This window comes from Chiloscyllium plagiosum, chromosome 28 (genome assembly GCF_004010195.1).
Source record: "Chiloscyllium plagiosum isolate BGI_BamShark_2017 chromosome 28, ASM401019v2, whole genome shotgun sequence".
NCBI classification, from domain to species: domain Eukaryota; kingdom Metazoa; phylum Chordata; class Chondrichthyes; order Orectolobiformes; family Hemiscylliidae; genus Chiloscyllium; species Chiloscyllium plagiosum.
This window is the reverse complement of record NC_057737.1, coordinates 7,929,879-7,954,865: the sequence shown is the minus strand read 5'-3', so window position 1 is coordinate 7,954,865 and position 24,987 is coordinate 7,929,879. Positions and strand designations below refer to the sequence as shown.

Here is a 24,987-nt window from a genome sequence, read left to right as displayed (position 1 = left end):
GGCGTCAAAAAGAGATTAATCCTGGTATGACATTTGTGCGGATTGGAAAAAAAACGTGAAATCCCTACTTGTAGGGTGAAGGCACCTCCAGACGTCCACTGGACCTAGTTCAACACACAACCGCTTAGTTGCTTAGACCATGATGATGATATCAGGGGCCTTTGGGAAATCTGTCTATCATAGGATCTATTAAACAGTTAAAACCCTCCCCATGATAATATGCCGAGATGCAAGGTTAATCAATTTAGAAAGTGTGTCTACCAGGAACTTGAGGGGTTGGCTGAGACAGTAAACATTGAAGATCCTGTATTCTTCCCCATTTATCAAGGCTTTAAGAATGATACATCTCCCACGCATGTCTTTAACACACTTGCAATTTAAATGGGAGATTCTTCCTAACATGTATGACCTCTCCCCTTCTCCTAGTATTGAAAGATGAGAAATAAATCTGATCATACCCATTCTGTTGCAGTTTCAAATATTCTGAATCATCTAGGTGTGTCTCCTGTAATATGGCAACAACCACCCTTTCAAGACTGCAGAGTACCTTTTTTTCTCTTGACTGGTGAGGGCTCCCCTTAATGTTCCAGGTACACCACTTAAACACATCCATAGCCATAACATTGCATAGCAACATTTAGACTCCAGAGAGGAAGAATTTGAATTACAAATTGCTGAGCTTTAATAAAAGAAAATCCACAAAACATAAAAATCACAGAAACTAAAACTACAACCAAACCTAAAAAAACTTGCAAAAAATAGTACATCAAAAACCAAAAAGCAAAACCATATGTAAAGTGCCACAGGCATTGATTGAAGGGAATTTACCCCCCCCATTCAAAGGGGGCACCTACACATCCCAAAACCCTACGTGCCATCCCAACCATCCTCTTAACTCCACCTACCTAGGATCGTGCCACAAACACAGGCAGTACAGGATGAAGTCGCAAAAAAAGGATCAATCAGCAATATACACAAGTAATTTAAAAGTAAATACATCACCCATCCACTAATATAACTTAACTTCAAAATTAAAGATAAATAATCAATCCATTCCGAGCATAATTTAACGTGATTTATTACCAATAAAAAGGAGACTCTAACAAGTCCTCCCCAAAGGAAGGTCAAACCCGAACAATCTATTTCCACTTAATTTCTAACTATGCAATTGTGCGGTTTAAGTTAGCATGTCCGCAAAAATTTTTCGCTATCTCCAGCGAGTCATATAAACGTACAGATCCATTAAAAGATAAGCTGAAGCACCGCTGGGTATCTTAATCTCGCCTTGACGCCGTTGTTGGCTTTCCTTTTCCGGATTACCGCCGCCAAAAAGTCTTGGAAAAACATGAACCTAGAGCCCTCACACACCAATGGCCCTCAATTTCTTCCCCAGGTTCTGGAAGCTTCCATGACTCTGTTTGTCATTATAATGATGGAACTGTACCAAGATAGGGCAAGGGCTTTGGTCCATACCTGGCGGGCTATCTCAATCTTTATCCTTTGCTTTTGGCCTGCAAACTTAGGAACTGCAGCACAGCAATCACTTCTCAAAATATTCTACTGGCCACTCACCTTCCTTCCCCTCCAGCAGACCCACAACATGAAGACTCTTCCTACTGCCCCAGCTCTCAAGATCATCTACCAGATCCAACAAACCACAGATCTGTGTCTCCAGGGCTTCAATCTGGCTCCTGGATGAATCAGTCTCAGTTTCTACCCATGTCTCAGCAATCAAGCTCATCCGTCCTTTTCCTGAGGTCTTCCAGCTGCTGTTTGCGCTTTTAGAGCATAGCAGAGATCGGGGCCAGATTTTCCTCAATTGTTTCTTCAATCTGTTTTGCCAGCATCTCGCGAGATTTGGTGAGTTCAGCAACCAAGACCTGGTGAGTAAGTGGGCCTGCCACCCCGGTGGATTCAGCCACGGTCCCAGCCTCTGACAAACTCCCTCCTTTCTTCGGCATTCACCCGCAGCAAAAGCAAAGGCAAGACAAAGTTTCAAATTCTATAGCTCTTTCACCAGTTTTGTAATTTAAAATGACTTGGTTGGGATGGGTTCTAGCTCTGTGCTGCTGACATTGTGGTGTGGAGCCCAGCAACACAATCCTCCTAGATCGCCACCATCCTGGATTCCCCCATAGTAAATTTTTTTAAACAAAAAAACTTGGAAGTCAGAGATTTTCTTAGTTGTATGATGCATATGTTCTACAATACACAAATGTTAACAATTATATACCAAGCATTATGCCATTTTGTTTCTGTTTGCATCTGGGATTGAATTAATTTTCAAGTGATAAAACGGGGTTATTGATAAATAGTTGGGGAACTATAGTCCTTTTTAGGCAATAAGTAAAACATGAAATGTAATGAGAGAAGTACATGATGATTCTAATGGAAAGGTAACAAAAGACTCCATACTATACAATGAAGAACTTGCATTTTCATGCAAATTTCTCAACATTAATTGCAGAAGAAAAGTTCTGGAGAACATTGGAATTATTCTGAGGACAGTATGACACCTTTTTGCATAGAGTCACCAACGGTCCGACCAACAGAAATTAACTAAGCTGATTTGTGTTGTCTTGAGAGTAATGATGAACCTTTGTGGAGCAATGAGGTAAAAACAATGACTGCAGATGCTGGAAACCAGATTCTGGATCAGTGGTGCTGGAGGAGCACAGCAATTCGGGCAGCATCCGACGAGCAGCAAAATCGACGTTTCGGGCAAAAGCCCTTCATCAGGAATAAAGGCAGAGAGCCTGAAGTGTGGAGAGATAAGCTAGAGGAGGGTGGGGGTGGGGATAGAGTAGCATAGAGTACAATAGGTCAGTGGGGGAGGAGATGAAGGTGATTCCTGATGAAGGGCTTTTGCCCGAAACGTTGATTTTGCTGCTCGTCGGATGCTGCCTGAATTGCTGTGCTCTTCCAGCACCACTGATCCAGAATCTTGTGGAGCAATGGTCATGTCCTCTACCACTCCAGCAATGTGTGTAACAGCCCTGAATGTGTGGATTGAAATATCGACAGTAATTGTGCACTGGCCAGAAAACCAAGAGAATTTCCTGTTTTCCTCAAAAGGAGTACCTAACCTCCACCTGGAAACTCCTAATTAAGCAGATGGAGCTAGAATGTTTCACTTGGCTTGACACTTCCACAACACACAAAGGCATCAAACTAGTCTACATTCTCGAGGTTACTGAAGTGAATGACCCTGTGAATAATTGGCTCAGGCTGAGAAGATAAATCTGTTGATGGTGTTCAATAGAATGCTAAGAGGTTATGCAGACTGAAATCAACGGACTTCTCTTTAAAAAAAGATCTCAGACTGCACGTGAAAAACAAAGTGCTTTTTGAAAACTATTTCAGGCAAACTCAGTCGTCAGAACGAAAGCCTATCCTGGATGGGGGAAAAAGCGGAAACAGCCTACAGAGTTGGACGATCAGCCATGACCGTAGCAAATGGCAGAGCGAGCTTGAATCGTTGACTCCTGCTTTTATTTTCTGTGTTTTTATGTTTTTAAATTTAATAACCTCCTGAAATAACATTATAGGACCTGTTTTGAAAATCTATGTGCCAAAACAGATGACTATTCAATTTATTTCCTCCGATGTCAAGTCTGTTTGCACTCAGAACTGAATGATCTGCCTGTAAATGTCAATGCAAAACAGATGATATTTACTAAAAAGACAGAAAACCATACTTCTATCTTCTATTTCAGAAAACACTTGTAACTTTTCTTTTGCTTAACGTCAACTAAGGTATGCAAATATATGATTAGATTCAATTAGATTCCCTACAGTGTGGAAACAGGTCCCTCAGCCCAACAAGTCCACACTGACCCTCCAAAGAGTAACCCACCCCGACCCATTTCCCTCTGACTAATGCACCTAATACTACGGCAATTTAGCGTGGCCAATTCACCTGACCTGCACATTGTGGGAGGAAACTGGAGCACCCGGAGGAAACCCACGCAGACACAGGGAGAACGTCTGTGGAGTTTGCACAGTCACCTGAGGTGGGATTTGAACCCGGGACCCTGGTGCTGAGAGGCAGCAGTGCTAACCACTGAGCCACCGTGCCACCCCTGTTGAAAAAAAGAGCAAGAAAAATAAAACCAATTTTCATAAACCAAGAGCATAAAAAAAAACTAATTTTAAAAAAATTCTGACCATTCCTGAAATGGGAATGTGTTGAATGAAACAAACTCACTTCTATCATTGAATAAAAAACAAAAAAAAGTGTACAATAAACATGTATACCAATGGAGATCTGTTAGCTCAATTGGCTGGACAGCTAGCTTGCAATGCAGAGTAACACAAACAGCACAGGTTCAATTCCCACACCAGCTGAGGTCACCATAAAGAACCCATCTTCTCAACCTCACTCCTTTCTTGAGGCATGGTGACCCTCAGGTTAAATTCACCATCAGTCGTCACTCCCTAATGGGAGTGCTGCCTTTTGGTCTTCTGGGATTATGGTGACTTTACCTTTCTACATTCAGCCCCACTGCTGCACTGCAAAGTAGTGCAATAAATTCATATGAACATATAAAACAGGAACCAAAGTACACATACCCATGGGGATACGATCCAAAACCACCACAGAAGCCCAAAACCCACTCAATTAAATGGGAAGCTTGCCTTCCTGGCAGCTCCCTGGTCCCAGAAGGTTCCTTATAATATGTTAGAGCCGCAGTAAACCACCAGTAAATGGAATCGCGGAAACTGATTCCGCGGATACGGCGGTTGACCTGTACTTCATTCAGCCCCTCAAGCCTGCCCCACCATTCAATAAAATCATAACTGATCGGTTTGTGTTTTGAATCCCACACTATCTGCTGCCCCAGATAACTTTGCCTAACAAGAATCTACTTACATCTTAAAATGATTTAATGGCGCCCATCTCCACTGCTTTCTGCACCGCAATTCCAAGGATGCACAATCCTCCAAGAAAACATCTTTCCTCATCTGTCCTAAGAAGGCAACCCTTAATTTCAAACTAGTGTTACTTAGGTCTGGACTGATCCCCAACAGGAAATGTCCTTTCCACGTCCACCTTGTCAAGACTATTTGCGATCCTATACACTTCAATCAAGTCACCTCTCACTGTTCTAATCTCCAGTGGAAACAAACCCAGTCTGTTCAATCTATCCTCTTTTACCCCACATCATTTTAGTAAACATCCTCTGAATCTCCAACGAAGGCGACCAAAACTGCACACAGTATTTGAAATGTAATTTCAGAAGTGCTTTATACATAGCTGAAGCCCAACAGCCTTACTTTTATGTTTAATGCCTCACATAATAAAAGATACTATCCCATTAGCCCTCTTGATTAATTGCTGTACCTGCAGACTAATATTTTGTGACTGGTTCACTTGAACATTCAGGTCCCTCTCTGCACTTGAAATTCCACAGTGAATCTGTAACATCAAAATATTTATGAATTGTTTCCATGCTGCACAGCTGTATGACTCTGACTGAAAAATTGGGGGAAACAGTTTATTTCTGAACTCCACTTTAATTACATTTATACCTGAACAGCATCACTGCTTTAATTCAGGAGCAGAGTTTTGCACTGTAGTTGAACTAAATTCCAGAAAAAGTAATGAAAATAAATAAAAAGGCCTCCACAGTCTCTCTTTTCCCAAAAATATTGTCTGCAAATTGAGAAATAGGTCCTGTAGCTTTCTGCTCTGTTTGATCAAGGTAACTGGGAATAGGTTGAGATAACAAATCAAGGAACCCAGGCGCAGCAGCTTCCAACAATTGCCTTCAACTGATATCAGCATCCACTTTCACCCAGTATCCCTCAGGGAGGATCTGCACAAATCCATGACCACACAAATTCTGCTAACATGTATTAAAAATCATGTCACATCCAGTGCACACACATTACACTTCAAATAAAATCAAAACATGCCTTAATAAGTAAAGAAATTATATTCATTTTCTTTTTTTTTTACTTTTTGAAAAGCTGGCCTCTCCAATGCTTGAGAGCTTTGTTTCAACAATCTACACAATTGTTTCCCCCAATAACTGGTCTCTGACTGACTTCACTCACACATATACAATGTCCAAGTTTCAGCCCTAAAGGGATAAGCCAGACTAGACAGCTCCATTTCAGCAGCTAAACAGTAAAAGACCATGACAGTTGCAGCCAGATCCAGACTATTCATGATCAATGTCACAGAGGTCATCTCGAATTCAATTTTAAAAACTGAATCCCCTCAGTTAGATGACTGCATGGACATAATTCCAGTTTGCGTTATCTACTGCTTCATATACAGAGCAAGTTTCTTCATTTGACATCCTCCTCTTGGGACAAAAGGAAAACAAAGTTTCCATTAATTTAGTCATTTGTTCACATGAACTGCAGGAGACAAAGACTCAAAAGCTAAGGTAAAGCAGTTTAGTGGATAAACTACAAAACAATTTCAGCAAATTGTTTTGCTGCCACATTGCAAATCTGTTAGGGCAGAGCCTGAGAACCAAACAACTACTGGGGAAAATATTCAAATTCCTACCTTCTGAAAAACCGTAATTACAGTTTGGCTTTGGCATCCAGCATGCACTTTGATTTTTGCAAAAACATTGCTCAAATTATTTTAGCAGGTGGACTGAAGAGGGGATTGAAAGAAAAACAAAAATACTTCTGTCATTATTCTATCCTTACAAACGTTGTTTCCACCTAATAAAGAGTAGGACAGAGGTTTAGGTAATTATGTTTTACTTAATTCCCTTCAAGTCCTAACTGCTTCTGCCTGCTGTCAAGGCAGGACTCCTCCGCAGCCAATTTTATAGCTTGTGCTGCTGCTGAACAGCAGGTACTGTTTGGTCCATTTGTAAACATCTCTGTCTGTTGTCAGCTAAAGCACTCCGCTGTGAAATACCTCATCTACTAACCCCGTAGGAAGCTGCAGTTCTTGGCATTAATGAGTTGGCAGCTTCACACAAGTCCAAACTTTATGTATTTATATGACAACTACTTTTCACTACTGGATTGAGGAAGTTGATAAAACAACACTAAATACAGGACTGACATGCATAGTTCAGGTTCACCCTACAGTTCTGTAGAATTGACCTGTGTTCAAAGAACTATTTTTCTCAAACTAAACGTCACAATTTACCATCTCCTGCAATGTGGATAACAGCCAGACGCGCACTTCACAACACTCACAGAGGCACCTTGGAAGCTCCGGTAGTCTGTGAATACATTGCTTCTTCTGATTTTTAAGGTTACCTGCACTTATAGATCAGTATTCACATTCAGCAACATCTGTGGTAACTAATCACGAGGTAGTTTTGTTTCACAGTTTGGGACCATTTAAGGTAACGAGCTAAACAGTGTCAAACAAGCTGTCCACCTTGAGTAAAACAAAAAATACAAGAGATCTAAAAAAAACATAAATTGGAGGAACTTAGCAGGGCTGGCAGCAACTGTGGAGAAAAGCAGAGCTCACACTTCAGAACAGTCTGAGGAAAGATCACTGGACCTGAAACATTAACTCTGCTTTCTCTCCACAAATGCTGCCAGACCTGCTAAGTTGCTCTAGCAATTTCTGTTTGTCTCCACCTGGACCTTCAATCCCTCTCTATACACATTAACAGAGGCCATTCAAACCATGTCTCCCCACATAAATTTATTTTTTTAAGCACTCACATTATTAATTCAAGGTGCAATTAATGCTACTTTAATACATAGTTTCACAATTTACAAATTATGAAGTTGTGCTCTCCATCCTAAAAATACACCAAAGCAAATAATACAAACAATCCTAGTGGGTTTTGAGAAGATTTGTAGCTCAGGTTGAGGTTCTGGATCTAAGTTTGCTTGCTGAGCTGAAAGGTTCGTTTTCAGACATTTCGTCACCGTACTAGGTAACATCAGAGAGCCTTCAGTGAAGCCGGAGTTACCTAGTATGGTGACAAAATGTCTGAAAACGAATCTTCCAGCTCAGCGAGCAAACTTACATCCATCAAACAATCCGACTAAAATTACCTCAAAAGCACACTAAATGAGTTAATGATCCACGGTACTGATGTAACTGCTCCCTAGAACAATGCAGCGTCCAACCTTCTAATTACATCCATCTTCCTGAATAAAATACATCTGAAGATGTTGCAAAAATATCAGCCCAACTTATGAGGATTTTTGCTGCATGGGATTGCTCACATGGGCATGGTTGCAATATAGAGAGATCTGGCCCAAGATTAAATTAATCTCTGGTTTCCTTTTAGAAATTAAATAACATGTCATACATGACGAGGATGTGAAGGTGCCGGTGATGGACTGAAGTGGACAAAGTTAAAATTCACATAACACCAGGTTATAGTCCAACAGGTTTATATGGAAGTTCAAGCTTTCGGATCATTGCTCCTTTGTCAGGTAACTAGTGGGGCAGATCATAGGACACAATTTATAGTAAAGGATAAATAGATAGAGTTAAAGGCTTCTGACACGGGTAGGCACAAGCTGCCTACAACTTTGCTCATAATGCCAAGTTTTGTGAAAAATAGAAATCTCATACTGAAGCAGAAGTAAGTGTTTTTACTTGAGGTTCTCGTCAAAGCACAATTACCTCAAGCTAATCAAAAACAAATTTGTTCAGGAAGTGTGAAAAGATAACATGGTGAGCTTGATGAATAGGATCAACAACTTTACCTTCTTAACTAATGGAATTTAGGATTAAAAACAATGGAGCACTGAGGAGGAAAGGGAATTCAAGCAAGTGATTTCAATATCAATTCAAACACAAAGAAAGATAAGAGAAGGAATGATGGGATTAGGAGATTAAAATTTTATTAGTCTTCCAAATAATTCACTACTTTAAACTTTAATTATTGAATTTCTGTGCTCAAGAAATTGATTGACAGTCATGTAGCAATTACCACATCTTTAATGGGCGGCACGGTGGCACAGTGGTTAGCACTGCTGCCTCACAGCACCAGAGACCCGGGTTCAATTCCCGCCTCAGGTGACTGACTGTGTGGAGTTTGCACATTCTCCACGTGTCTGCGTGGGTTTCCCCCGGGTGCTATGGTTTCCTCCCGGAGTCCAAAAATGTGCAGGTTAGGTGAACTGGCCAAGCTAAATTGCCTGTAGTGTTAGGTGCAGGGGTGAATGTATGGGAATGGGTCTGGGTGGGTGCGCTTCGGCGGGTCGGTGTGGACTTGTTGGGCCGAAGGGTCTGTTTCCAGACTGTAAGTAATCTAATGTAATATGCTCTAAAGGCGTTTTTTTTTCATCCTCAGCAAATAATATGGAGTCTATCCTAAAGTAGAAGTTTAGTTTACTGCTTTCAGCTTCTCAGTGCCCAATTCTTTAGGAGGAATAATTTAAATAAAAAGTTGAATTTTCTTGTGTCATATCAATAACAGCAGCAATGTGCCAAAGTGTGCAGAAGAAAGAGCAATGTTCTCTAAATGAGTTAAATGTTGATAACCTCTTGGCTAGTCATCAAAGTTATAGACAAAATATAATAGGTGGAAAATTGCATGTAAACCTTCTGCAAGAGTGGTATTACCACGACTCCATGCCCTGGCAGTAAAACGATGACAATGCTACACGTGGTTAATAATGATTTTAGCATTAAAAAATCCTGAAAAGAAAAACTGGATAGAAAATACTTCTCTTCAATCAATAACCTTTTTATTATTTTAAACTTCCAGCAGTAAAATCAAATTAACCTATGTCCCCAAGATTCAGATGCAGAAAATCGTCAGACACTTTTATATTAACTAACTTGCAATTTTAGCCAGTTGGGTCAAAATGACACTTATAATAAATTTTCTTTCAAAGATTATTACTTTGAAAACAAACGATAATTAACTAAATTACCTGAACATCATAAAGTGCTACGATGTTCTCATGCTGAAGCTCCTAAAAGGAAAAGCACAGAATTTGTTAATGAAATGTATTAAAAATACAGTGAAAATCATTGAACTTGAGAACATTTACTCTTCAATGCCCTTTAATTTCAGCTCTGTAAATGTGAGTGCAAAATAGAAAACACAGGAATTTGACCTTTTCAAATGTAGTTGCCCAAATTGCTGTCTTTAGTTCAGAAAGATTATCAAACTGAATTGATCAAAGGGGAGCAGTATTCAGCTGTTACCTCGACACCTACTTCTGCAGTGTTACATGTGTACAAAGCATCGATTTTTAACCTCAAATTTCCATTAAGACATTGGGTATCAATACTACAACAAAGCAACATGCATTCAATTACACTGGCAAAGATTAAACACAAACAGACATTTGTGCAAATTAAATATCTACGTTTTCAGTGCAATTAATGTTCTATTTATTACATGTTTGCTACTGGGAAGCAACAAAATAATCAAATTGAAGCACTGTCCTAAGTCTGATTTTAAATTAAGTTTCTCAAAAGAAACACAAGGAGGGAAATGAAAGATAATCAAAATGCAAAGACGAGATGTGCTGCAGCAGGTGCAAAAGTAATTGGTTTTAAATCAAATGCAATTTCCAAAAAGCAGTACTGTCCAAAGAATGAAACTGCCAACATGACAATATAAATAAATAATTCACTAACTGTCACAGGCATACTGAGAATGCACATCACATTACCTGCCAATTTGAACCCAGTTTCAGAACCTAGGAGTCAAACTAAACTTCTTGAGTCAGGATCTAAAATGTAACAGCACTGCACAGTACTGATGGGCAACAACAGCGACATGAAAAAAGCACAACAGATCAGGCAGCATCTGAAGAAGGATCCTGCCCGAAATGTCGACTCTCCTGCTCCTCACATGTTGCCCGACCTGCAGAGCTTTGTCCAGCGGAACACTATCTACTCTGACTCTCCAACATCTGCAGTCTTCACTATCTTATAACAACAGCTTACTTGAATATCTACTTTTAGTGGAGAAAAGCAAAATCCAAGCACTAAAGGCGATTTCTCAACCTTTATCTTATCTAGTGATAAATCAAAGGGACATAGTACCTTTAATATCTTGATTTCTTTCCCGAGCAGAATTTGAGATTTTGACAGATTTTTCTTGTTTATGCATTTCACAGCTACTTCCCAGTCGGATTTCTAAGGAAAGATAAACAAGGTAATTTACAAATGCAGATGAGAAATTAAAAGTTGCAGAATGACTAAGAAAACATGCAACAGTAGCATTCTAAATGCAAATATATTTGCAGTATTGATCTATTGTTTTCTTCAATGAGGTATATTGTTTCTACCTATACAGCTTAGACCCAACCAAATAGCATTAACGAATGATACATGATAGGATCTCTCAAAATGCATATAAAAATATACCGACAGCCACATCCTGAGCTATTGGCAGTATTTAAACACTGGATACATGAACAGAAGAAAGAATATGAGTTTTTAAGCACTGCAGTACAAAAGCCAAACTAAAAATACATTAAGATTTTGTCTATTACAGAAATTCATTGAATGAAAATTGACAGGTTGCAGCTTGGCATGGAAATTCTACACAATGTAACATTTTTACACAGCAGATGCTATAAAAAAGTGTGTTAGCGCCGACAATTTCTCCTTCCTTCCATTTTCACATTATCTATATTTAGACTTATTCTTCAGTTCTCCATACATTATTACTCAACCATGAGGTGGTGGTGATTAACCCAACTTTCATAAAGTGTTATACAGGAGCAGTCATTTTTCTAGCATTCTCCGCTTCCTTCCGTAATGAACTGCTTAATCTCTGCTCACTGCCTTCCAATTTTATGTTTCACAAAGAAATTAACAAAAAAGACTTGCATTGTTATTTGTGTGTATACAACTATTAGGTTGAAAGATGTCCAAATTAACTACCAGCATTGGTTTATACCTAACACGCAGGTCTGATCATTTGCCTGTTAAAACTGCTGTAATAAATACATTAAATATATTTCATTTCCTTGACATGTTCAACTGCAAATCCATGGAGCAATAAAAATATCAGACTCTATTTACTTACATAAACTAAGCTGGAACCCACTGGATGACGTGTATGCGAAGATGAGGTCCTTTTCTTTCAAAAGGACAATACAAAATTTGCTACAATATTACAGTTGTAGATTTCAAATGAAATTAATTTGGCGACCTAACAACCCAATCTCACTGGGTAGGTATCACTTGGTCTTTATTTAACAAGCTGTTTCTAGTGGACAGGTTTTAACTATGAATTCCTGAGAATAGGCCAACACAAGGAGAACACGAAGGTGTTATCCACATGGCTCAAGGTTGCAACAGGCCCGGAGCCAGGAATCCTGGCAATGTTGGTGAGGCAACACTTGCAGGTGTGGCTGTGTGGTGTACATTTATTGGCTGGTGGTCTGGCTCAATCTCTAAAAATGCTCAGGGTGAACAGACTGGAGTTGACTGGACCAGGACATGCAGCTCGAAAGGCCACCCATGGTCTGATCTAACAAAGGTTTAATACAGTAATGGCCTGACCTCACTCAAGTGATCACACTTATTGAATCTTGTTGTGAATTGGGAACAAAAATCATGCTGCAAGACAGCGTACTGATCTGTACTGCTGCCAGCAGTGCAATCTGTGGGAAGTGGTTTGAAGCAAGAAACAGCTACGTGGTTCCAATAAACAAATGGAACTGGCAGTGTCTCAAACACCAAGTCTCAGTCCACATTCAAAAACACCATACAAAAATTCAATTAAATTTAGTTGATTTTTGGGATTAATAACTGCAAACTGGGAGACATGGATTCTGTATATTTTGTTTCCTCCAAATAACCTCAAATTATCAAAATAATAGCTCTCGCTCCAGTCCAGCACAAAGTTGGCTCTCACTGAGATTTTAAGCCTGCTTGGGTGCCATGACACTATTCTGAAGAGGAACAGGGGAGTTATGCCCAGTCTCTTGGCCAATATTATATGTTCAGACAACTTCACGATGAAAACAGATGGAGTCACAAACAGATTATTGATGGTGGGAGCTTCTGAAACACAAATCAGTTGCCGTGATTCCTAGAACAACTACTACACTTCAAAAAGTACTTCATTGTCTGTCAAAGCTTTGATACATCCAGTTATCTTGAAAAGCATTATATAAATGTAAGGCTTTCTTTTTACAGCAAAATAAAAATCTAAACATTGGCAATCCATGTTTCAGAGGAAAGCAGAGCCCAACAAGCAGTTTTAAAATCAGACAGCAAGAACAAAGCAAAGCTGTTTATCATGCAAGACTGGTACAAACCTCTTTTCACCCTGTTAATAAAATATTTTAAATGTTGCCTCAAAATTGCTTACTACATCAATGTAATATTTCCATTCTCACATCTGTTGAGCTGGATGTGTGACAGCCACAAAAATATTTAATCACTCCCTGAAATAACTGACTCAGCCTCCCAAAATATAAATCTTGCAACACAGAGCCATTTTCAACACTATGTGCCTGGAGGTCAATATGCTGCACAAATCCAAATCCCTTGCTTGAATTCGATATAAGACTGCAGAATGGAAGTTGGAATTTAGCTGGTATATCCTTTCTTTCCTGAAAGCTGAGTTTGAAACTCAGATAATGTACTTTCCTGTGGCAGCTTGCACTGACGAACATGAAAATTACTATGCTTATCAGTAATCATTCAAAAAATATCATTACTGACTAAAGATGAAGATGGTAAATGTCATTCTAATAAAGTAGATGATGCTTTGAAGATTGCAATATAAAGGTAATTATACTGCATTTATCCAGGATGAGGTCAAATTACTTTGAGATTTTATAAACCATGACCTATTAGTCTGTAGGAGGAGCAAAAATCCAAGTTTTTCCACTAGCCATCTTTCAAATTTAAAATATCACTGAAATGTAACCTCACTAGTTAGGTTTAAACCAAAAAACTGAACAGTTCAGTAGACAATACCACAAAATCCCCAAGGAATTTGAACAAAAATTAAAAACGTTGGGAACACATGGCAAGCCAGACAGCATCTGTGGAGAAAATAAGGTGAATGCATCTGGTTGGATCCTTCCAGTAAATAGAACTGATGTCTCGTTAGACCCAAAATGTTTAATTCATCTATTTACTCAAGATTCTGCCAAACCGTACATGTGTTTCCTACTTCAGAACACTTCAAAAGCACTTCACTGCTTGTAAGGCACTTTTGGGTATCATGAGGTTTTGAAAGATCTTAAATATAAATTTTGACATTCTTTCCATCAGCTGCAGTTTTTTAAAACAATATTTCTCTACATTTCAACGCTGTAGGTAAAATTCAACCGCACCAACAGAAATAGTAAACCTATTTATAGATCACATCCTGCTTAATCCTAGAATGTATACCAAAGCACCTCACAAACAGTGGATTACTTCTGAAGGGGAGTGATTGTGCCTAGGATTGTGCAGCTTGTCTCAAAGACCAAAAATGGGATGAAAATCAGTTAATCTGCTTTTGATGAAACTAATTATGGGAGGGCGGTGGGCAGGACACTTGGAAAACAAGTTTCTTCCAAAAATACCTTATGATGTTTTTTTTGAACACCTTAATCCTCAAATTTATTCATTCAGAGGCAGAAGTGTAACTAACCAGATCAAAATGAAATTGTTCTCATCTGGAATTTCTTCCTTAATGACTGATTTTTAAACTCACATTTATGCAGCATAGAAGGATCACAACACCCAAAACATTAATTCTGCTTTCTTTCCATAGATACTGGCAAACCTGCTGAGTTTTGCCAGCAATTTCGGTTTCTGTTTCAGAGTTCCAGTTCAAATCTATAGTTCTTTATTTATGCAACACGCATTTTTTTTCAGCTATTTTGGTAAAGAAAAAAGACACATAATTCAAAGCATTAAATGTTCTAAAGTGCAGATGGAAAAGATGAGTAGATTTCAATTGTAAATGTAAGTAGATCCCACTGATATTTCTATCTTTACTCAGTAATATTCAGACTAGAAAGGTAGATAGGTCAGATGCTCTGGCCGCATGGAATTAGCTGATCACAACCATTATGGTAGCTCAAGTACTTTAACTCTTGCCTCACCTCAACCATCAACCTCCCTGTAAGTGCATATGATCGAATTTAGTGGTTTTCAAAATCAGGTGGCTTAGGGACACTCACTGCCCCTATCATGGCTACCTGGAACAAATGCCAAACTCTGAATTATACAAGACACTGGCAAATAGTGGACACTTACAGGTAAAGTCAGCAAGAGAAATGTTAAAGTGGACTTTGCAGAATGACAATTTGTCAGAATTAGAATTTTAAAATGCCATTAAAAAAGTTTATGTTTGGACTTCAAAAAACAACATTAAGATATAACCGAAAACCATGAAAATACCAACTACAAATTCAAACAGGTCATGAAATTAAAAGTCAAACTTTTTGTTTGCAAGTTTGAGAATGAGTGAAAGCCTAATTGAATAAATCAGATAAAACAGCTTAACTGAAACAAGTCATTGCAAGAAAGGCCTCCTTATTTAACTCCAGCAGACAAAAAACACAAACTTATACACAAACACACACACTCGCAGAGTCCAGCCTGCTTTCTTAAATATTTTGTCCAAAAGCAAATATTCCATCTTGGTCTTCCCTTCTGGGAGGTATTCCGAACAATGGTGCTATAATTTCTCTTCAGTCTCCAATCCACCATTCGCCCAACAGCAAATATTGGATTGCGTACTTCCTTCTCGACAGTCTGTCATAGGGTTCAGAGTGTGGAACTTCTAAGCCTGAGGATTCATATTTGAATCCTGCCTACATTTAAGTTTTCTTAACCAAGTAGATTCTAGTGTAAGGGCTCCAGGACCTTGGGGCAACCTTGCAAAGTTGACAGGGAGTAGCACTACATTAAGTATATATAGCAGGAAAGGCACAGCTAGAACACAAAAATCTGAAAGACACAATGGACCACACTACAACATGGACCAGACCACACAAAGACAGACTAGCTCTCATCAATGTAAATGTAAGGCACAGCCCAGTATGTCTACAATAACATGGAAAGCAGTATTTATGTTAAAAATAGTGATACTTTGGAGTCTAAACCTGAAAACAGTTCTTCATTTTGTTTTCTCCTTGGTCATAAAATCTCTGTAGTAAGAGGCCATTTAGCCCATCAACTGCACACTAACTGTCTGAAGAGCATCCCACCCAGACCCAAACCCCACCCAATCCCCAATTCCACGGATTTATCATGGCTAACCCACCTAGCCTACACATTCCTGGACACTCTCGGCAATTTACCATAGCCAGTCCACTTAACCTGCACATCTTTGGACTGTGGGAGGAAACCTGAGCCAGTCTGTGTCAAACCCAAATTAAGTGTGGCATCAAATCATATTCTAAATTAGTCTCCTCTTGTCATTGAGTCATAGACCTATACAGCATGGAAACAGATCCTTCTGTTCAACTCAGCTTTGAACAAAGCTATTTAATAAGTTCTGTACCCAAGCGACAGGATCATTTCCACTCCACAGAAGCACAGACCAACTGGAAGCTACCACTAATATCAGCAATATTGGAAAATGCGATACAAATGGCATTAAAACGTCGGGTCATAAAACTGAAACACTGGAGAAATTTAAAAACTACATTATAAGGCCAGTCATAGAACAAGCAGAATTACTGTCAGTTACAGCTATTAAATATAATCTATCCAAACACACAAAATTAGTTCAATCAACACAAACTGCCAAATAAAGTGGACTAAAAGCTCCTTTAAAAAAAATCTCAACATGGAACAAATGGATTTTCCAACCCTTATACGATCACAGCAATTCAGAAAAAATAGAAATACTGTAGATAATATATCTATAACTTGAGAATTACTTTATCCACCGAAAAATACAATCAAAGCTCCAAATGTTTCATTTAGTTATACAGAATACTGTGACTTAAGAAAGTTCTGAGATTTGACAATAGTACTTAACCTATCGTTCAAATAACGAGTGTCTGTGTTCAAATAAAAACAATATTCAAATTGTCTCCATTTAATTGCCTCATCTTTCACACTTATTTGGTCTTCCCTTTTGCCCATTTATATGTTATGCTATGTGCAAATCTCTCACTGTTAGACACTGGGGAATGTACCAAACACGTTCAGCTGAGTCACCTTTGATTTATTTCCTTCAGATGGGAAAGTGTTGTCTCCAGATATATGACACCTAATTAACTCACTACAGAGCTGATTAAAAGGCAGAGTGCCTTAATAATGCAGCACAGTACATACATAGAGATCAATCTTTTGCTAAATATGAGGGACAAGAAAAAGTCTACAGTCAAAGACCAAATGGACTTTATTTTTCTACCTGATAGATAATATGATATTCTTAATGTTATTAATTGTACAATAGAACAGCACTTGAATTATACCTCAAATGGCAATTCCATCTTTCAATGTGTTATGCTTATCAAAAACCTCATCTCTAACGATTAGTCTGTTAACTGATATAAAAGCACAGTTCGACTAGTTTACTGCAAATTAACCTAGCATAATATATTAAGTTTCAACAATGCTATGAAATAGTGCACCATTATTTACCATAACAAAGCTTCTGCTAAATCAGGATTGAAAATCAGCCAACTTTGGATGGTAAATATTAAACATTCCATAGCAGAGTACAGCCTCTCCAGATTCAGCTTCTTCTGAAGTCATTGAATAAATGAAAAAGTGGATACCCACTAGTTAAAGTATTAGAACAATGGACAGGGGTTGTGAATAGTCTAAGTTCAGGAAATCAGGAGGTAGAAGCAGTTTGAGCAGACATCAGAAGTGATAAAGGCTAGATATCGCTTGTGGGAGTGATTCACAGGTCCCTAACAAGCCACACTGTAAGATGGTGTATAAATGAAGAAATAATGGGAGCTCATCAGGAAGCCTGTAAAAAATCATGAGGGATTTTAATCTACATATAGACTAGTAAAATCACATGGACAAGGACAGCATAGATGAAGAGTTCATATAATGCTTTTGGGATATTTTCTCAGAGCTAGAGCTGACTAGAGAGCAGGCTATACAAGACTTGGAAATGAGGTAGGATTTATTAATTATTTCAGGGATTACATTTTATATTCACTTGGAGGAGGACAGGTGGGTCCATGATTAGTATTTTAAACTGAAATTATGAGGACGTGACAGCAGAACTGAAGTGAACTGGAATATTAGTAATGGAATAGGTAATAGAGAAGGGCAGACATTTCTGGGGATAATTCAGATTATATAGAAAGGGTACATTCCGGCAAGAAAAAAATCCAAGGAGAGGGCTCAGTCTAAATAAAATTAAAGAGAGCATTAAACTTAAAAGAAAGTGCAAAACAATGGGTGACAGGTTAGAAGATCAGCAGAATATAAAAAAAAGCAAAGACTGACAAAAGATTAGTATGACGTGGAGGTGCCAGTGTTGGACTGGGGTGGAGGAAGTTAAAAATTACACAACACCTCTCAACAGGTTTATTTGGGAGTACAAGCTTTTGGAGTGTCAGAGATGTACAGCACTGAGTGCAGCTCCTTCGGCAGGGAGCTACCTGACAAAGGAGCAGCGCTCCGAAAGCTTGAACTTCCAAATAAGCCTGTTGGATTATCACCTGGCGTTGTGTAATTTTTTTTAAAGAAACATTAATACAGAGAGAAACATCGGACTACAAGAGAAAGGCAGCTAGAAATATAAAACAAAAAGTGTGAGCCTTTCTATTGATTTTCAAAAAATGTAAAGAATTAACAGTGTCAACATTGGTCCTAGAGAAAGTGAGTCTGGAGAATTAATAAGGAAAAATAAGATGGCAGATTAACAGGTATTTTGTATTGGTGTACTGAAGTGTTTAGAAGTAAAATCCCAGAAATAGTTCAGAATCTGGAAAGAGAGGAGGGGGAAAAATGAACAAGAAAATGATAATCACCAGGAGCGTGGTACTGAGTAAATTGTTGGAGCTGCAGGCTGACAGGTCCCCAAGTCCTGATGTACTTCATCCTAGAACCTTACAAGTACTGGCTAGTAAGACAGTTGATGGACTGGTTTGATTTTCTTACCTTCTCTAGATTCGGGGAAGGATCCAATACATTGGCAAATAGCAAAAATAATTTCTTTATTCAAAAAGGGAGACAGTAAGCAGGAAATGCAGGCTAGTTAGTTTAACATCTGTCACAGAGAAAACATAAGAATATATTAAATATGTTACAACAAAGCACTTAATAATGTTCAAAGTAATCATGCAGAGTCAACAAGGCATTGTGAAAGAAAAATTATATTTATCTAATTTACTGGAGTTCCTTGAGGAAATAACATATGCTATGGATAAAGGGGAACTGGTGAATGCATTGATTTTGAGAAAGCTTTAGATAAGATGCCTCAGAGGTTATTGTGGAAAATAAAAGCTTATGGGGACAACATGTAAGCATAAATAAAGGATAGAAAGGGAAGAAAGAATGATCATAAATGGGTAATATTCCGGTTGTCAAGATTTAACATGTGGTGTGCTACAAGGAATAGTCCTGGCACTCCAAGTTTTTGCAATTTATATAAATGACTTAGAGTGAAGGGACTGAGCATAAAATCGCCAAACTTGCCAATCACACACAAAAAAGTTAAGAATGTAAAGATGACACAAGGAATCTTTAAAGGGAGGTAGATAAGTTAACTGAGTGGACAAAGATATGGCAAATGTGGAAAAAACATGAAACATGGGAAGTAAAATAAAGACATTTATCTAAACAACAAGCAATCTCTAAGATGCAGAGGGATCTAGATATCCCAGTATATGAATTGTTAAAAGTTATTTGCAGGTAAAACGGGCAATTAGGAAAGCTATTAGAATGTATTATTTTGCAAGGGTAACTGGATACAAAAATAGGGAGGTTAAGTTTCAGTTGTGCAGGACATTGGTGACATCCCATTTGGATTACTGTGTATGATGTTGGTTTCCTTATTTAAGAACGTAAATGCAGTGGAAATGTTCAAAGGAAGTTTACTGGACTAATACCTGGAAATGGGTGAGTTGCCTTGTGAAGAAAGGTTGGTTAGGCTAAGCTTGTATCCATTGGAGTTTAGAAAAATAAGGGGTGGCTGGATTGAAATCGACAAGAATCTGAGGCTTCCTGGATGTAGCGGGGCATTTTTCTACAACCTACAACTAAAGGGTCACTGTTAAAAATAAGGGGCTACCGATTTAAGGCAGCTAAGGAATTATTTTCTCAGAGGCTTGAGTGTCTTTGGAACTCTGATCTTGAAAAGTCAGTGGAAGCTGAGCCTCTGAATATTTTTAAGGCAGATAGACTCAATAGACAATAGATAATAGACAATAGGTGCAGGAGTAGGCCATTCTGCCCTTCGAGCCTGCACCACTTTTTAATATGATCATGACTGATCATCCTTAATCAGTATCCTGTCCCTGCCTTGTCTCCATAACCCTTGATTCCACTATCCTTGAGAGCTCTATCCAACTCTTTCTTAACCACTGCCCTCTGGGGCAGAGCATTCCACACAGCCACCACTCTCTGGTGAAGAAGTTTCTCCTCACCTCTGTCCTAAATGGTCTACCCCGTATTTTTAAGCTGTGTCCTCTGGTTCGGCACTCACCCATCAGCGGAAACATGTTTCCTGCCTCCAGAGTGTCCAATCCTTTAATAATCTTATATGGATACTCTCATCAGGAAAGAGAGTAAAAGATTACTCGAGGTAGACAGGAATGTCGAGTAACCAGATCAGCCACTATCTTAATGAGTGGCAGAGGAGATTCAAGGGGTGACATGGCCTACTGCTGTTCCTAATTTATACATTTGTATGTATCAGAACAAAGAAAGCTGAACATTCTTAAAGAAGCAGAAGCACTGACCTTCGCTTCTAGCACAGCCGATTCTGTTCCAAATTCATCTAACTGCCCCAGTGACATGGCTGATAAACCCTCTGCACTCCGGGAAAATTGAACTCAAGTGACTTTAATTCTTGTGAACAAAGTCTGTTATTGCTAACACAATGTTGCACACTGGTGTAGTTCATCCTTTTCCTAGACTCAGACAAGAGCAATTCAGGACTCTTATAGCAAGGTGCATTGGGAGACAAACAAAGGGTTACAAAACAAGTCTATTTTAGAAAAGTAATTCTGCACAAGGAGAGAATTATGTTTCCCAGTCACTGCAGTACTAAAGACTGCAATGCCATTTCTTTGTTCCCATGCTAAACTGACCTTGCAAACGAACTGTAATATTGACAGATAATAGATAAGCAAATTTGTCCTTGCTACGTGTAATCTGAACCCAAGCAGATCTTTTACATAGCACTCAAAAGGGAATTTGGCTCAAGAGCATTCAGCTCTGAATGAACAACATTTCAGGAGCAAAAAGTCATTATCCGGGAAAACTGAGTGAAGTACTAGTGATTACACAAGGACATGTGGTGAGGATCATCATTGCTATCGATCTAAAATAACCAAAACCTTTCAAAAAACTAACCAAGGCTAAACCAAGGTAAATTATTCCTGCATCAGATGCTCTCAATTGAAACAGAACCTGTGAAGAAAAGAGTTACAACCATTCTTGTTCTATTTTCAAAAGTGGCATTCCTGTGAAGTTATCAGAACAAAGGAACAGTTATCAGGGGCTGCAGCAGCAGGAATTCAGCCCCAAGCCAATTCTTCAATTATTTCTATCCCAATTAACTGGGACAGATAATGCTGGAAGAAGAGGCATTTTACTAATGAGAAACCTTACACTGACTTGCATTGAAATAAATCCCTCTACTTGCCTTTTAAGTCACACAATGGGGGACAATATGCTTTCATGTCACTACCACTGATATTGTAAAACACGCACAAACAATTATATGACAAGTCTCTGCAAATGCCTCACAAACATCAGCTTGGCTCAGTTGTCAGAACCCTTATTTCTTAATTGTGGATTCAGTCATCAATCCAAGTATCTGATACATACTTAAGCCAAGGTTACACTAGGCAGTATACTCCTACATTGTTAGGAGGACTGTATTTTGCATAGTATTCTAAATTAAGGTTGCATCTATCTGATATAATGATACAAATGGTCATAAAACAACCTTGAATCAAATCAACCGTAACAGAGTTCTAACAATAGCATGTTCAACATTCTTCACCCAAGCACAACACTATTAAACCTTCAATCATCTAACATGTTGTTTGTGTGGATATATTGGCTGCACTCCTTAAAATGTATGCATTTCCAATATCATGGGGCTTAATAAGTGACAACTGTTTCTCTCTGGCATCTTTCCACTACAAAGACGGAGCTCAACACGTGCACATCCGACAATCATGCAAGTTCACGTGCACCAGCTCATTGGATCCTTCCTCAAATATCAATTTTACAGACCTTGCTAAAATCATGTTAGTGTTCCTCAAATTATATAAACACCATACTGCTGAAAACTTCCGAGTATAAAATCAAAATTCATCTAGACAAAGCTAAATAATACATTAGATTTGTGTACTAATACACAAGTGGAGGAAAGTACAGATCCTGCAATCCCTGCTCAAGTTCAGCCGAAACAAAGAAATTCAAAGTTGGAACATCACACGCCATTCTCATTATATTTAACACACAAGCTGATGGAAGCATTACTGGCCTTGTACTTAGAAACAGATATCTATGTAGAAACAAATGACATAGAAACAAATTAAAAACAGGAAAAAATGTGACCCCCAATAACTTGAATAGATAAACCTATATGGCCAGAAATCTTTCAATGAAGAGATTGATGGCCTAGTTGAATCCCAGGGTCAGTCTTTGGTCTGCCCTGGATACCTAAACTAGAGTAGTGACAGTGCAATAATTGATTACAGATTCCTTGGGGTCCAAAACAATCACACGGAACTCAAAATTCAAATTGCAACTTCCTCTAAAGGTGTGAAGTTCCTTCAGTATTTTCTTCTGTTGTTATCCTGACAATACTGTCAAAGATAAGAATTGTTATTTGGGGAGGTATCTGAGGCTACCATTTAAGCCACATCCCAGCACCAGTGGTTCCCTTAGGTCAAAATGAGAACTTTTTAAAAATAATAATCATTTGTATTTAATATCCTCTCCAAAATCAATGGTAGATTAAAAACTAGCAAAACTATTGACGGTCAGTCATCACACTGATTTTGGGTTCCAATCATCTCAATAATAGTGAATCCCAGCATCAATGGTTAGATTTTAGTAACTGGTAAGGGATCTCGAATGCTCCTATCCCTCAAACCCAGGATTGTTAGAGATTCATGAAGGCAGTCCTGGCATCTACTCAGCTGGGAACAGGCTTGGACCTCCCCGATGGTATTGGAAAGCAGCAACAAAGTGCCGACTTTTGCAAGGTGGAACATTCAGAGATCCAAACAGACACCAAGATGCTAATACAGGCTACTGCGAATATATGCTACAGAAAGTACTTCAGGAAGCAGAGATCAACTTCAGTAGACAAACATGAAAAACATCTTTCACAGTGACAAAGAAAAGGCTATGAGATTTCCACAATCTGTCACAATATGACATGTCCAGCTGTAATCCAAACGAATCTCCAACCACCAATGTCAAAGAGGCTTTTCATTTAATCATGAAAGACCTTGTCCATTTTAACAGAGCTGGAGACAATCCAGAAGAAAAACCAAATATGCTGTCCTGTACTAAAAGGAAACGTTTGCCTGGATTTCAGAAGGGTGTGAGAAGTCCAGCTCATGTTAGCAAATTGTTATCTATTGTGTTTTAGATACAGTGCACCACTTGAGAGGCAGCGACAGATACAGGTAACGGTTAACTTCCAAACAAAAAAAGAGCATGCCAGCAAAAAAGCAGTCAACAACACCTACTGGCAGAGCCAAGTGAGTGTGGGTGCACTTGCAGCAAACATGTAACAGGCATGCACCTCCTCAAGGCTACTATTATTACAAGCCAGCCACCGCACAAAAAAAGCTTGCATTTGTGGCAGAGCTCGTCTGGGACAACCCGAGAAAGATTTGTTTTAAAAATCACACAACTAAACCTGGCGTCGTGTGATTTTTGTTTTATTTTGCGCGCGCCCCCCAGTCCAACAGTGGCATCTCCAAACCGTGCCTGAGAGAAGAGCTCACAAGTTTGCGCGCAATGCAAACAAGTCCACCCCGCGTCGTGAAGCGAAATTATACACACAAACACTAACACATTTAAAAACAAAACGCTCAGACACATCCCCATCCCCTCATTACCTTCCTGTGGCGGCCTTTAAAGACCACAGCAAAGGCTCCGTGTCCTATGAGATCTTTCCTGTTGTACTCGAAATCGCCCACCACCTCCATAACCGGCAGGAACGGCGGGGCTAAGAGGAGAGAGGGGGCGACAGGAGAGCGGTGAGTGACGAGTCGGGGGGCGGTGGTGCCGCCGCTGGCAGGGTCACGGTCAGGGTCACGGTCAGGGTCAGGGTCACGGTGTCTCCCTCCCTCAGAGAGTTAGTCGCACGGCAGATACCGACTCCCCCAGCGAAGGCCAGCAGCAACAACAGCAACAACAGCAGCAGCTCCTCGGGACAACCAGCTGAAGCAGCAGCAGCATAATCCCACTCCACCGGAGTCCGATTCCTGCGCATACTTAGCATTAAATAGAGCGTAGACTTATAAACATATATATATATAAAAATAAAAGCGGGCGGTTATCTGAAGTGACGGTGCTTTCTCTACAAAAAACAAAAATACACCCTATCCCACCCCCAACCCTGTGGTGTTGCTACGGTGTTTTTATTGTTTCTTTTGTCATGGTAGCGGGGAGGGGGGCTGGGTTTTTTTTGTTATTATATATTTTCCCTCCCCCCCCCTAACTTCCCGCCGCCGCTGACGACGACCCGGACTGAAGGAGCCAGCCGCCGCAGCACGCTTTATATAGCGCCGCAGCACCTTCCCCCGTCCCCCCCCCAACACCGTCTCCCTGCACCCTCGTGCAAACAGTGCGCCCTTTTCTCTCCCTTTCCGAGCGCTTCCACAGACCCCCTCCCAACTTCACAGAACGGAGGGATAGAACTGGCCCTCAAGGCTTGCCAGCCCCCACTGTGGGTGGGTGAGGGGGACGGGGTTTTGTTT

The 24,987-nt window shown here is 39.4% G+C and overlaps 1 protein-coding gene across 12 annotated transcripts in view; it reads right to left on the bottom strand.

Annotated features, from left to right (window-relative positions):
• Window positions 1-24,987, bottom strand: part of ulk2 (unc-51 like autophagy activating kinase 2) — a 117,151-nt gene that overhangs the window by 92,106 nt on the left and 58 nt on the right. For 3 of the 12 annotated variants that reach the window (XM_043718182.1, XM_043718187.1, XM_043718184.1), the window contains exons 1-3: window positions 24,124-24,768; window positions 10,964-11,056; window positions 9,838-9,879 (exon numbers count right to left, since the gene is read on the bottom strand). In XM_043718182.1, coding sequence (XP_043574117.1) covers window positions 9,838-9,879; window positions 10,964-11,056; window positions 24,124-24,213 — 225 coding nt within the window. In that variant the 5' untranslated portion in view covers window positions 24,214-24,768. Of the gene's footprint in view, window positions 1-9,837; window positions 9,880-10,963; window positions 11,057-11,954; window positions 12,063-24,123; window positions 24,770-24,987 lie in introns of those variants that run through there. The other 9 variants (XM_043718183.1, XM_043718192.1, XM_043718185.1 and 6 more) reach the window with 5 other exon arrangements.